Genomic DNA, 14547 nt, shown 5'->3' on the forward strand with positions numbered 1-14547 from the left:
AGCAAATCACTGTTACTTTGTGTTAGTGACTGGAATTTATTGCAATAAATATTACTAAGTCATTCTGCTGAATAGTACCTAATAGTATCGCCATTCACACATTCATTCACAATGTAACAAATGTTCCACCGCTTTTCCCTCGTTAAAACCATTTAGAAACAAGCTTTTTTACTGTATCAAAGTAAATATTGAACGAATAGAACAGTAACTACATTCATTCACTACATATGCAATAAAAACAACCTCAGACTGGACAAACTATTTCATTTATTAGAAAGAAATCCTTCAAGGTTTATAATCCCACAAGCATCTCTGTTATGCTGTTACATGCCTTATCTACATTTACATACATCGATGTGCAGGGGGTGAACCTTTCAATTCTAAAATGTAACTCTTGAGGATTGTAACATGTAGTCATGTGTCGTCTCAGCACATGACGAATGAATGAATGTCCTAAAACATCTTTGAAGGCACTTTCACAAGTACATATGTCATTAAAGTATGACGAAAGCACAATTGTCCACACGGATGCTTGCTTTCTCTACGTCGTTTTCTCTTTCGTCTATGTCAGATCTACTTGGAAACAAAAAAGTAAAGATTACAAAAATAACGAGAGTTAGTAAAACTATTTAGCTTTTCATTCATATACATACATTACTATCTGCAGAGCCACTGAGAGCGTAAACCTGCAGATTCACTTTTTGAATTGTTCGTAGTGTTATCATGCTGGCTACCATGTCAACATTCCCCCAAATCTCAACTGAGATTTAAATACACATAAGAATCGCCCACACTGACTCATGAAACCTCCACCCCTTGCTGTCACACAGGAGGATTTTGCGATCTTGACAAGCAGTGTTTTTTTTAACTGATTACATAGCACACCTGTGAGTCTTCATGAAGAGGAGCTAGAGTACATACATCCTTGTGAAGGTCCACATCCATGATTCAATTTGAAACTAAGCTACAAATTTGCATTCCATAGCATACTCTGTGCATACTGCATTTCATATACACAACTCACAAAATGTTTGCGATATTCGGCTAATGGGTGACATTTCAGGATGAAGCTAAAATCCACTATAAGGGTGAACTTGATTTAAGCTCCTCTAAACTTTTCAATGCATGCCCAACTGCTCGCCCACTTTCTGTGAGTAAGGCTTACTTTAGAAGCCATCGATGCAAAACATCATGTTGGATGCAGTTCTACACGAAGTAGTGATTTTCTCCAATTGTCTAAAAGCAATACAGCTATATTTTTTTATATTATGTTTTGGTATTAAGGGAGAGGACGTCACTTTCGGCGCGACAGGACGTCACTTTCGGCGCGACATCTTTTCCTCCGCTTTTATCCACCGGGCGAGTAAACGCAACTATGGTTTCGTGCACCACCACATGCAACACTTGCACCTTTCTCATGGAAAGACTCTCCCTGCTAGAGGGACGTGTCCGCCAGCTAGAGCAGAGTAATGTGGTAAGCGTAAACGTGGCGGACACGACTGTTAGCACGGGTTGTAGCCAACCTGCTAGTCTGTTTAGCATTGGCCGTAAACGGCTTGCTAATCGCGGTGAGCCTGTTAAGACACATAGCAGTTCCATTCCACCTCGGTCTCATGGCTCCCGCACCTTAGTGATAGGTGACTCCATTACCCGCAACATTAAGCTTGAAAATCCAGCCACAGTAATGTGTATTCCTGGGGCCAGAGCACCCGACATAGAAGCTAATCTTATGGAGCTAGCGCGCAAGACACCTATACACCAGCGCTGTGCAAACAACGCTAGCTATTCAGATATAGTGATACACGTTGGCTCCAATGACACTAGGATGAAGCAATCAGAGATCACAAAGAAAAACATAGCAAGGACTTGTGATCTCGCCAGAAAGATGAGTCGGCATCGAGTAATTGTCTCTGGCCCCTTGCCTGCGAGAGGCAATGATGAGAGGTTTAGTAGATTATTCTCGCTAAATAAGTGGCTGGCTAGTTTTTGTAGTGAGCACGGACTGCAGTTTATAGATAACTGGCCTTCTTTCTGGGGCCGACCCGACCTGCTGAGGATGGACGGCCTTCACCCTAACTGGGAAGGCGCCATCACTCTTTCTAGAAACATAGATTATTGTTTGAGCCTTCCATGACTATTCATATTAGAGCAGGTCGGGCTGCAGGCGAATAGTGAGCCTGTAAGGAAGGGTATGGAGTCTGTAAGGCTAGAGCTAACTAGCGCTATGCTAGACTTAGACAACACACATAGCTTTTCTTCTAGATTTGAGCGCTACACACCATACGCTGGTAGATCTCATACTGATATAATTTCTACTGAGGTGGCAATACATGATGGGTTTAAGCATTCCTCCTCGGTCGGTTTTATTGACGACGAGCCGTTCTCTCAAAATAATAGCACTCGAAAGCTGGTAAATAACTATCGGATTCCGACCGTCAGAATTTCTCGCCGCGTTTATAGTCGCTCGAGGTACAATCCGGGACCTAGGCAAGGCAATCTCCTTAATATTATGACCAGGAGTCCTGTTGCGCGGAATAACTTAGATAGACCTATTTTACTGAAACTCGGTTTTTTAAATATTAGATCGCTTTCATCGAAAGCCTTGTTAGTTAATGACCTTATTAGAGACCATAATCTTAACATGATTGGTCTTTGCGAGACCTGGTTAAAACCAAATCAGTTTTTACCGCTAAATGAGGCTTCGCCTCCAAACTTCGTGAGCTCGCATGTTGCGCGCCCTCAAAAGAAAGGCGGGGGTGTAGCCCTCATTTCCGAATCTAACCTAAAACTTAGTCCTCGTTTTAGCAATTCCTTTAAAACATTTGAAGTTCTCATTATGCGATCCTCAGCCGAGCTGCCGTTTTATCTTGCCGTTCTTTATCGTCCACCTGGCTCTTACTCCGGCTTTTTAGATGAATTTTCTGAATTCGTAGCTGATTTAGTAACTCATGCGGATAATATACTTATCATGGGCGACTTCAACATTCATATGAATCTCCCGTCGGAACCACTTACGGTAGCGTTTCGGACAATCATTGATATGTTTGGTTTCACGCAAATAATAAATGAAGCAACGCATATAAATGGCAATACGCTAGATTTGGTATTAACCCGAGGCTTAGCATCTTCAAAAATAATTGTATTACCATATACCAGTGCTATATCTGACCATTACTTTATCAAATTTGAAGTCTTGGCTCACTGTCATCGTTCTGACCATAATCAAAATTATAGCAGCCGTAACATTAGCTCCTCAACCATCGTTGCGCTCTCTGAGCTACTCCCTTTAGCAACTGCTTCGTTTCCTAATTATATTGGTACGATTGATGATCTCACAAACAACTTTAATGTCGCTTTGTTAAATGCGCTTGACTCCGTCGCGCCTTTAAAAACTAAAACTCGTCCAAAGAGGCTTACTCCGTGGTTTACAGAGGAAACGCGCGTACTGAAACGATCTTGTAGGAAGCTTGAGCGCAAATGGCGTGCGACCAAACTTGAGGTCTTCCGTCAGGCATGGTGCGATAGTTTACTAATATACAAAGAAGCGCTTAATTTAGCCAAAACTAATTATTATTCTAGATTAATTGTCTTACATAAAAACAATCCTAAATATTTATTTGATACCGTAGCAATGCTAACGCAACAGCGACCAACCTCGGATAGCTCTTCCTATTCAGCTCACGATTTTATGCAATTTTTTACTCAGAAGATAGAATGTATTCGTGATGAGATTAAAGACACTGTTCTTAAAATTCCGTCGAATTCCGCGATAAATTGTGTTAATAGGGACATTAGGGCTGATAACTGTCCGATAACCTTATGTCAATTTAAAAAAATATCTCTTGAGAGCCTAACAAAATTGGTTAGTGCGGCAAAACCGACAACTTGTGTGCTCGATCCGCTTCCTGGCAAACTAATTAAAGAACTGTTTACGACCCTAGGACCGTCTGTTTTAAATATAATTAATCTATCACTTACCACGGGTGTAGTACCAGCAGCTTTTAGGACCGCCGTTATCCGACCGTTACTTAAGCAACCAAACCTTGACCCAGAGAGTCTCATCAACTATAGGCCGGTTTCAAATCTTCCGTTTATTGCAAAAATTCTTGAAAAAGTCGTAGCGCAACAACTTAATGAATATATGACTGTTAATAATCAATTTGAACCTTTCCAATCGGGTTTTAGAGCCGACCACTCTACTGAGACGGCCCTTGCTAAAGTTACTAATGATCTTCTCATAGCTATGGACGCCGACACCTCATCAATATTACTCTTACTCGATCTTAGTGCCGCTTTTGATACCGTTGATCATAACATATTATTAAAACGCCTTGAAACGTGTGTTGGCATTTCAGGTTCAGCGCTTTCTTGGTTTAATTCGTATCTGTCGGAGAGGACGCACCGTGTAATTCATGGCAATACGACTTCGGATCTTTGTAAGATCATATGTGGAGTTCCGCAGGGATCGGTACTTGGACCTCTATTGTTTAGCATCTATATGCTACCGCTTGGTGATATTATACGGAAATATAACATTAGTTTTCACTGTTACGCTGATGATACGCAATTATACATGCCGTTGGATATAACGAATCCCCGCGACTGCTATAAATTAGAGGCGTGCCTTGCCGAAATTAAACAATGGATGTCTTTCAATTTTTTGCGTCTTAACTCAGATAAAACCGAGATGCTCATCATTGGACCAGCGCGTCATCGGTACCTTTTCAAAGACACCACTCTGAATATCGATAAATGTAATATTATCCAAAAGGATTCAACAAAAAATCTCGGTGTTATATTTGACGCAACTATGTCTTTTCAAATGCACATTAAAAATATTACTCGAACTGCGTTTTTTCATCTGCGTAACATTGCTAAAATTCGCCCAATTCTATCAACGTGTGACGCGGAAATCTTAATCCATGCGTTTGTTACATCTCGCCTCGACTATTGTAACGCTTTGCTCTCGGGTCTCCCCATGTCGAGTATTAAAAGTCTGCAGTTAGTTCAAAATGCAGCAGCTAGACTCTTAACTAAGACGAGAAAGTTTGATCATATTACCCCGATATTAGCCAATTTGCATTGGCTTCCGGTCCACTTGAGATGTGATTTTAAAGTTCTGCTACTTACTTTTAAAATATTGCACGGCTTAGCACCTTCTTATCTCGTTGACCTCGTGGTACCATATGTTCCGTCCCGAAACCTTCGCTCACAAAATGCTGGTCTTTTAGTGATCCCGCGAGCCAAAAAGAAGTCCGCAGGTTCTAGAGCGTTCTCTATTCGGGCACCAATGCTTTGGAATGCACTTCCCTCAGATATTAGAGGCGCCACCTCAGTAGAAATGTTCAAAACACTATTAAAGACGCATTTATACTCTTGTGCATTTAGCTGAAATATTTGTTGGCCTGTTTACTGCCGCTTTTTTTTCTTTTGTTTTCTTTTCTGCCCCCTTTTCCCCCGGCTGGGGGATTAGGTGACGGTGACCCACTAGGAAGTTTAAGGCATTGACCAACTGGGCATGCACCTGTTCCAGTGATGTCGTCTTCCTGCAGCGCGACATTTGATCAATTTATTTATATACTTTAGCATCTAATTTAATTATTTGTTGGCCTGTTTACTGCCGCTTCTTCTCTTTTCTGCCCCCTCCTTCCCCTGCTTGGGAATTAGGTGATGGGGACATGCTTTGAAGATTACGGCACTGACGAACCGGGAAGGGACCTGCTCTGCCGAAGTCGTCTTCATGCAGCGCCTTTTCTGATTTCCTTATATTTCAGCACTTCATTGAACTACTTGTTGGCCTGTTTGCTATTTCTGTTCTTTCTTTTCTGTTCCCAATTCCCCGAATTAGGTGATGGCGATTCACTTGGAAGTGGCTGTACTGAATTTACACCAACTGACCGGTACAAGATCGAAGGCTCATCTTCGGATATGCTGCCATGGATATTACGGCCCTGGATGAGGACCCACTCCACTGAAGTCATCTTCCTGCAGCACTTCATTCAATTGACTCTTATATTATCTCATCTATTATTGCATAGCATCATTGTATGTGCCAAATGTTGCCCAGTTGGCATCCATTGCAGCCTGGTCATCCTGGAAGGGGGATTCCCCCATCTGTGGTCCCTTCTCAAGGTTTCTCACTTTTCCCCTAATGAGGTTTTGTGAGTTTTTCCTTGCCCTCCTGGGGGTTAAGATCGGGGATGTCGATTGTGGCTATGTAAAGCCCTTTGAGACTGTCTGTGATTAAGGGCTATACAAATAAAATTGACTTGACTTGACTTGACTTGACTATTGCACCACACACCAGATGGCATCTGTTGCGCTACACATCACCCCATTTATTTCTCAACAGAGTAAGACCAAGTCAATCAGGTCAAGCAGCACTTCAGTCCTCATCCCAGCACCTGTGTAATGGCAACGAGGCTAGCTAGGTAAAAAGACTCAAGATTGTGGTCGCCTGATTTCTAGCCTGACTGAAAAACATTACATGCACCGCGGTGTGTCCACGCTACAAACTCTAAACTAACTAGTGCATACTTTATGCAGCACGAAGGGAAGCTTTTTTGATTTTTGGTTCAAGTTCATTATTAACACACTGCCAACCTTAAATTACAACCCTTTTTTTTTTCAAACTCGATGTCTGTGACTATATTTTACTCTCTACAGAGCTCTGATGGGGAACCTACAGTATCTGTTGTTGAATTAGTTTGTTCTTTTGCATCCGAAACGTTACATGGTGCAGGATTTGTCTAGAGGATCCTGAGGCATTGTTGGAGGAGGCTGCGATACCTGACCGGACTTGGGAAGGACCATCGGTTTGGGTCTCAAAGCGGGCGGCTTAAGCTGCACGCCCATGCGGGGCGCCACGGTGGGTTTGAAGGTGCTCATGCTGTCGCTGGTTGAGCCGGTACTGCGGCGGAATGGTGGCTCAGTGTTGGCGGTGGACCTCAACATGACGCCGTGGATGGGGGGGCCCAGGGACTCGCTGGAGCTGGCCGGCGTGGGACCCCCGCCTAGGGCTTGCCGCTGCTCCAGGGTGTCTAGCACCACGTCGGGAGCGTGCTTGGCCGAGCTCTGGCGCTCCAATTCCCGCAGCTCATTTAAAGCAGTGTTCATGGTTTCTTCTATGTCCTACAGGAGACAAACAGAATGTCTATGAGGGAGACAGGAAAGGAGGCGGAGGGAAAATTTGAAGAAGTGGGTCAATATCACGACGAAGTGCCTTTGGTGTCCATTTGCACACATACCAATACAAATGTCTCTCCAAATGTTTCCTTTGATTTGATTCCTCCATTCGTCATAAAAAGTGTTGGAGCTTGACTAATAAGCATAAGAGTGACGTAATACAGAAAGAAAATGTATAATCTCCTTAGGCACCAAATGGTGATATTGACTGTGTTGGACATCATTCACACAGGATTGTCATTTGTACAGCATTTTGTGGGATATATACTGTCGTTCACTCATCGCCAATTACTCGGGCGCCAAATGCTATTGCGTATTTACAACGTACTTTTGTAATAAATACTGACCAAGTAAATTTTAATACTCTTATTGTTTTAAGGAAAATGTATTTGACAAAATGTGTCGTGATGTGTTGCGTGACTGACAGCAATATTTGGAATTAGGTGTTTTTGCACCACAAATCATTACGTTGTCAGCACACTGCATCATGGGATATTGCTTGTCCCGTGACAGCTTGCTCATTACTTTTCAAGATGCATCTTCAAATACATTATGGGCAAAACTGCCATAAACAGAAAACATGAGAGGATGTAGAAAGTTGACAAATTTAGCATGCAACATTTCCACAACTACTACTCGTGCGCCTTCGTTCTTCTACTAGATCAGTTTTTCCCAACCAGAGTTACGAGCACATTGCAGGGGATACGTGGATACATTTTATATGTTAAATGCCCGCTTAAAGGGGATTTATTAAAGTGAGCTCCATTTTTGTAAAATATTTTCTTCAAGTTATAGATCATAAAGACACGTTTACTATTTATTTTATATATTTAAAATTTATATTAAGTGTTTATTTGGAGGCAATACTATTTTTATATTTAATTTTGAGTTGAAACGATAATGCCTGAGAATGAAATATTAAATAAACATATAAAAAAACTTATAATAAACAGCTGTGTTAAGTTCTACTTTTGGAGGTCGTCATCAAGCCATAAGTGTGAGAGCGGTATTCATTGTACAACGAAAGGGTTAAAAAAAAAGGTTGGCAACCACAGTACTAGAGCACTGACCTGTCTTACTAGTGAGGACAAAGTGAATAGGAGTGCATGGAACATACAATAAGTGGGATATTTAGAATATCAAATATATGAAATTACAATGCTTCACATGATATTTTCCCAGAGTTTTTCTAAAAAAAACTTTATAAAAGGATGTAATGTGGACTAGTGCAGATATTGCAGTGTCGTGCTGCCTGTCAAGCTGGTCTCTTGCGTGTAGTTAGCACACAGACACAGTAGCAGAAGACAGGGACTGACTAGGTTTTTACAGGGCGGGGCAGGGCTTTGATGGTGCAGGGAGCTGCGGTTGGCTCGCCGCTCTTCCCGCGCTGACCTGTGCGATGGTCTCCGGGTCCAGGGACTTGCCGCCGTGGTGGTGGTGGTGATGGTGGTGGTGATGGTGAGCCTCGCTAAAGCCCGTGTACTGGCCCGACGAGGTAGAGCGACGAATGGGCGGGCTTTCCATCTTCTTCAGGGACTCGTGCCGACTGATGTTGGTCAGGCTGCCGTGACCGGTGCGGCGCCGGCGCTCGGGGCTGTCCGCGGGCAAATGGTTGCGGCTCCGTAACATGTCACGTGGACTGAAGTGGCCAAGGACTGGGGAGGCCATCTCGGGGGTGCCTCCGTGTGCGGGATGACCCTGTTGGGAGGGGTGCACCATGCAGTGGACGTCACTGGGGCGAGCAGGGGGGCGGCGGGACGGTGGGTCTGAACGTTTTCTGTGCCTGATGGAGTAGAAAAGGAAACAACTGTGATTCAAAACCAAAATGTCAGAATTGAGAGTTGGAGAATTTTTTTACTGTTTCAATATTTCAGAGGACAATGAAACCGATAAAGGCTTTGGTGTGAACAAACAAATCGATCTGTGGAAAATTGGTGCTGGATAAGGATAAATTGCAGTAACTCATAATAGACTGCAGGAGGCGTAGTTTACATGCATATAAAAAAAGTCATCTTAATAGAGCGCATTGTCTCAATGAAGTCGCCACATCACCAGCTCAGGCAATATTCACTGACTACTTATGCGAATTATGTGGTGACTCCATATTTTCATCCATAAAAAGTTCAATATTAGAGCGTTACTCACAATCCTGTGAAAAGTACTCAGGCCAAATGTTTTTTGGGTAAAAAAAAAACAAAACAAAAACAAAACCCATGAGACAGTAAATGTTTTATATACACTAGACAAGGGCAGGTGAGTGTGTTTTTGAAAATTATATAACCTCATAAATCAATGTGAGGATATGCAGTAGAGACTGAGCAAGGTGAGCAACTAGTAGGTAAAGATCACTTGGACCATAATTAGAGATGCTGTTGTGAGGAAGAGGAAAAGGTATTAAGGATGATATGACACTCACACAAGCACACCCGCACTGGTGTAAATAATCACCAAATGTGAAGCAGAGACAGTGTGCAAAAAACACAGGTGGCCGGATCTCTCTGTGAAGGTATTAAAGTGTATGTGAGCATATGTGTATGTGTCAGACAGAGGGGGGAGAGAGAGTTAGTGACACGTTTCAAGGTCACGAAATGCAGCAATGAGGAAGTAGAAGAGCAGCAGAGACAAACTACACAGTACACACACGTGACCAACACATGCTGACAAAATCATTGGTTTGTCAGTCGCAGAGCAATAGGCTGAGTACAGAAACATTAGCAGATATATATTTGTTTCAAATTCTAGCTAACACTGAGCGTTAACAGCTTCAGGGTAGTTTCTGTGCCGTGACATAACTGGCCACAGATATGAATAGAAGATGAGAAACACCAGCGGGCACTAGCGGCCCACCTAGTCGACATACCTAAGTAGCGGCTATGTTGATGGGAGCAATGTTAAAAAAATATGACCAATGTAAAGTTATTCCCCGTTACCTCGTCATGGTATGACGTCGTGTGCAAGAATAATCCGCACAACATGCAGGTATCCTTGTTATTATGTTTTTTGTGACGCCCACACAAAAAGTGCAGAAACTCGACAACCAGTGAAGGTCACGCATGCAGCTCAAAGAGGAATGTCATATCGACCTATACTTTATCTCGATGGAATCGGACGGTTGAAGCACTTCGGTGGGGTGCAATCACCTTTTTGCACAATTTGCACAAAACCAAGCTTTTAACAAGACTTTCATCAAGTAGGATAGTGTGCTTTTTTATAAAGCAATTAGTCTCCTATCAGTCAACTATGACTAAAATGCGGTATATTTTTTTAAGCATTAATGTATTTGAAATTAATTAATCATAATGAACGCATTAAAGCCTCACACGTAGTTTGACTATTTCCCTTGATGAGACACTGTTCAATATTCCCGTCACATGTTCATACACCAACCTGGTGATGAAGGCCTCTGAGATCCTGGTGTCAGCAGGTGAACTGATGTCTTTTCCTGAGCATTTATCCTCCCCAGCATGGCCGCTGCTGGCCTCGCTGTCAGCCTTCTGGCTCAGCGTGTCCGAGAAGTTGTCATCTCTAGGACAGAAACAGAGCAACACTGAGTAACACGATAGAGTCAGCATGTGTTTTGGCCTCTCAAAGGCTGATATTCACGAGTTCCTTTCAGTATGCCTGATAACTCACTGCATATATCCGCACACAAGCCAGTCAAATGGGTTTCAGAAAACTATATTTGTAGAGTACAGCTAGGGGCTTTCCCAGCACACCCTGTGAGTAGAAGCATTAGCGAACATAACCCGGAATTAAGTGGCCTCTGTGATGCATCTTTTGTGCTATTATTACGGGCTTCTTTTCTGAGACATGAAAAGTTCTCAGTTAGAGACTAGAACAGGATGTGACGCATCCCGGGACAACCTGCAGTAAATCCTACTCTTTCATTAAGCAAGAAGACATCAGCAGTGCTCCTTTTGGTGATTTATGGATAGAGGCACCGCGGCTGGAGCAAAGGAAGAATTTTGTGTGCCAGACAGTAAGGATTTGGGGTGAATATGCTGCTATCCTAACAAGACATTTGCCAGTAATCAATTCATGAGGCACCGGCAGTCACCATGCCAGAGGGCATGCTTGTTAGGGCACAGAGTTAGAGACAGAGGGGCTTGGTTTGAGACTCAGAGAATGGGGACAATTACATAACTAATACAAGAGCTGTATTGAAAGATCCGGTCTTTACAGCAGCTTTACAATTATCAGTTTTAGCACGTGTTAATGATGTGTGGTGTTCGATTTCACTGCATGAGAATGAGTGGCATTGTACACAGAATGATAATCTCATTTACCTTTACAGTAAATAATGTTAAAATGTTTATTTTTTACGATGAGTCCCAACTAGGGATTTACAAAAAAAAAAAAAAAGTAAAAGAAAAAAAACATGTACGGCAGCACGGTGGGCGAATGGTTCGCACGAAGGCCTCACAATGCGGAGTTCGTGGGTTATATTCCGGCTCCAGCCTTCCTGTGTGGAGTTTGCATGTTCTCCCTGCGCCTGTGTGGGTTTCCTCCGTGTACTACGGTTTCCTCCCACATTCGAAAAACATACATGGCAGGTTGATTGGACACTCTAAATTGCCCCTAGGTATGAGCGTGAGCACGGATGGTTGTTCGTCTATGTGTGCCCTGCGATTGGCCAGCAACCAGTTCGGGGTGTCCCCCTGTAACTTCGTTCAAATAAATGAGTCCAACTTTTACAAAAAAATGAGAGCGACGTGGTGTACAAGTTAATGAAATCTTCGTCTTTGACGTGCTATAGTTCCAGTGTTTAACGATATCCGACCCGCCGCATTACTCTCAGGTCACTTTCTGGCAAGTAAAATCTGAATAGAATACATTTAAATCTCTTCATTTATAACAAGAGAGCAGCAAAAGGCAGAAACGCATGACCAGTTACTGTCTGTTGATCGCACCACAGTGCCGTTTACTGACTCTGCGGGAAACTGAGGCCAATTCTGCAGCAAACGGACTTTGAAAAGTATTGTACAAGCAGAGCGGGATTTTGAGTGGATCCGGGGTCTGTGGGCTGTTGAATCGAGGTTCCACTGTACAGATTATTTTTTTAACAGAACTCTTACACTACCTTTAGATACTGGAAATAAAGGTCATAATGTTGTTACCCGTCAGTGTACTGTGTTTAAAATGCCAGTCAACAAGCAGTGTTAACAATCAGGTTTTAAATGACATGTAATTATATACTGCAATATAAAATAACAGTTCACGTCTGTTTATTTAAGGTCACTCACATGTCCTGGACCACAATATATTGATGGGGCACCAGACCGTCAATGCCGTTGTGCCGCCCCTCCCACCAGTCGTCAGACGCCCGCTGGTAGAGCAGCAGTGAGGCACCCTTCTTGAAGGACAACTCTCTGGAAGAGCGCCCGACGTAATCAAACTTGGCAATGGCTTCAATGGGCTCACCCTCTGTCAACAGAGAGGATTAGACAGGTCAGGTACATTCTGTAAAGTGTGACAAAGACATCCGGAAGATTACACGTGCCAACCCCCCCAAAAAAGGCTTCCATATTTCATCGCTTATTAGCAATGCAGTTAAAAATTAATCTCTGATGCGAACTTTTGTACACATGGACGCTCAAGTGTGACAGCTAATGCACGTGGAGTTAGTGTGCTGACTACGTGAGCCAGTTGGTTATTTTAGCTTGACAACACAGCACAGGGCCCGAGGAACTAACACACTGTATTTATAGAAGCTGGTGAGAGGAGATCTAAATTACTCAGGGGGAAGGCCGTAAGTATGTGGATCATTAGATTGAGCTGATAACTGTACAGGTGGACCCCAGGTTCACTGACAGGGGAAATAAACATGGGCAATAAATTTCTGAGGTACTTTAGTGCACCTCAGATAATTCATTTTAATGACTGTGCTCATTTTCTTTAGCGCACTGAAATGCTTGGAAACTCAAAAAGTGAACTCCAGAAGACTTTTTAGATCGTTATTGTTTTTGTAGAAAAGTGTTTTTTTTCCATTTATTTTTATTGTCACACGCAGCACATGCGCCTCACAGTGCAGAGGTTGTGTTTCAAATCCAGGGGACTCCGGTTTCCTCCCACATTCCCAAACACATGCATTGTTGGTTAATTGAACACTCTAAATTGTCCATAGATGTGGCTTGTGAGTGTGAATGGTTGTAAGACTATGTGTGTCTTGCGATCAAATTGCGACCAGTTCAGGGTGTCGCCCGCCTACGGCCCAAAAACAGCAACAGCACGCCTGCGACCCTCGTAAGGTTAAGCAGTGCAAAAGAAAGATTTATGGCTTATTGTCCCGCACTATGAAATTGTATTTTTGTAGGCCTAAACATGCATGAAAACTCCCCAAACTTTCCAAACACATCGAGCCTGGTGAAAAATCATCGATAAATACAAAAAAATAAATGCTTTTTAGCTCCCCTGATTAAAGTTTAACGGTGCCCTATCCTGGAATGTTTGACGTAGTGCTACAACAAAAGGGAGGCACATGTAGCACCTTGTGATGTACAAAACTGTCAGCAGAAGCCATATCCAAAAATGTACAGGAAGTGAGAAATAAAATTTGGCCCATATTACAGGGGTCATACTTTTGCACCCTTGTCCTAGAGCAGGGGTTGGTATTTCCCGTACTTGAGGGCCCGTATCCAGGATGTTTTATATGAGTCTCGTCATCATCTCATCAGCAAGTACTGCAGAAGCTGGATAATGATCCTGATCATTTGAATCAGGTGTGTTGGAGCAGGGAGACATAAAACATCCAGGATACCAGCCCTCGAGGACCGGAGTGGCCCACCCTTGTCCTAGCAGTTTCATTCGAATGACTTCAGACTTGGGCTGGACACTCTCAAGGCCTGGGACATAACGGGGACAAAACGATGTTTTGTTTTCAAAACACTGTATGACGGGGACGGGCATAAAAAACTTCACATGCATGTTAATAGTTGCAACCTTAAGACATCTATAAGAAAATATTTTGTTAAACATATATCACCACATTTTACATTTTAATGTATTGCATCGGGCACAGTGAATGGATCCAATCAAAGATTTGTCAGAAAAGCCTCAACACATTGATCATGCTTATTATCAAATATTGACCTTTTTGGCAGAGGACAAAAAGCAACAAAAGTTGCTGCAACTTCACTCAGAGAAACCCATCTTGTCAAAAGTTCTGAAATGCCAGAAGACAAGTACGAACTAATTTTTTATTGTAGGGGTACGAAAAATGAGCAATGGCTTATTTGTACATAAAAGGACTGCCCCCGAAAAATATGCAAATTACAGGGTAACACACAACAGAGGCTGTGAATGGTGGTGTAAATCTTGATCCCGGAGGTACTTTAACAAAAGCACTAGTAAGGATAAGCGGTT

The 14547-nt window shown here is 42.7% G+C and overlaps 1 protein-coding gene across 3 annotated transcripts in view; it reads right to left on the bottom strand.

The window, feature by feature from the left end:
* Positions 1-6294: 6294 nt before the first annotated feature.
* The window catches only part of srgap1a (SLIT-ROBO Rho GTPase activating protein 1a), a 54714-nt gene continuing 46461 nt past the window's right edge, over positions 6295-14547 (bottom strand). For 2 of the 3 annotated variants that reach the window (XM_088297854.1, XM_088297853.1), the window contains exons 19-22: positions 12429-12609; positions 10573-10710; positions 8578-8968; positions 6295-7131 (exon numbers count right to left, since the gene is read on the bottom strand). In XM_088297854.1, the coding sequence (XP_088153980.1) occupies positions 6730-7131; positions 8578-8968; positions 10573-10710; positions 12429-12609 (1112 nt within the window). In that variant the 3' untranslated portion in view covers positions 6295-6729. Of the gene's footprint in view, positions 7132-8501; positions 8969-10572; positions 10711-12428; positions 12610-14547 lie in introns of all 3 variants that reach the window. The other variant, XM_088297855.1, reaches the window with a different exon arrangement.

This window comes from Idiotropiscis lumnitzeri, chromosome 6 (assembly GCF_059441095.1).
Source record: "Idiotropiscis lumnitzeri isolate Australia: NSW breed Sydney's pygmy pipehorse chromosome 6, RoL_Ilum_1.0, whole genome shotgun sequence".
NCBI classification, from domain to species: Eukaryota; Metazoa; Chordata; class Actinopteri; order Syngnathiformes; family Syngnathidae; genus Idiotropiscis; species Idiotropiscis lumnitzeri.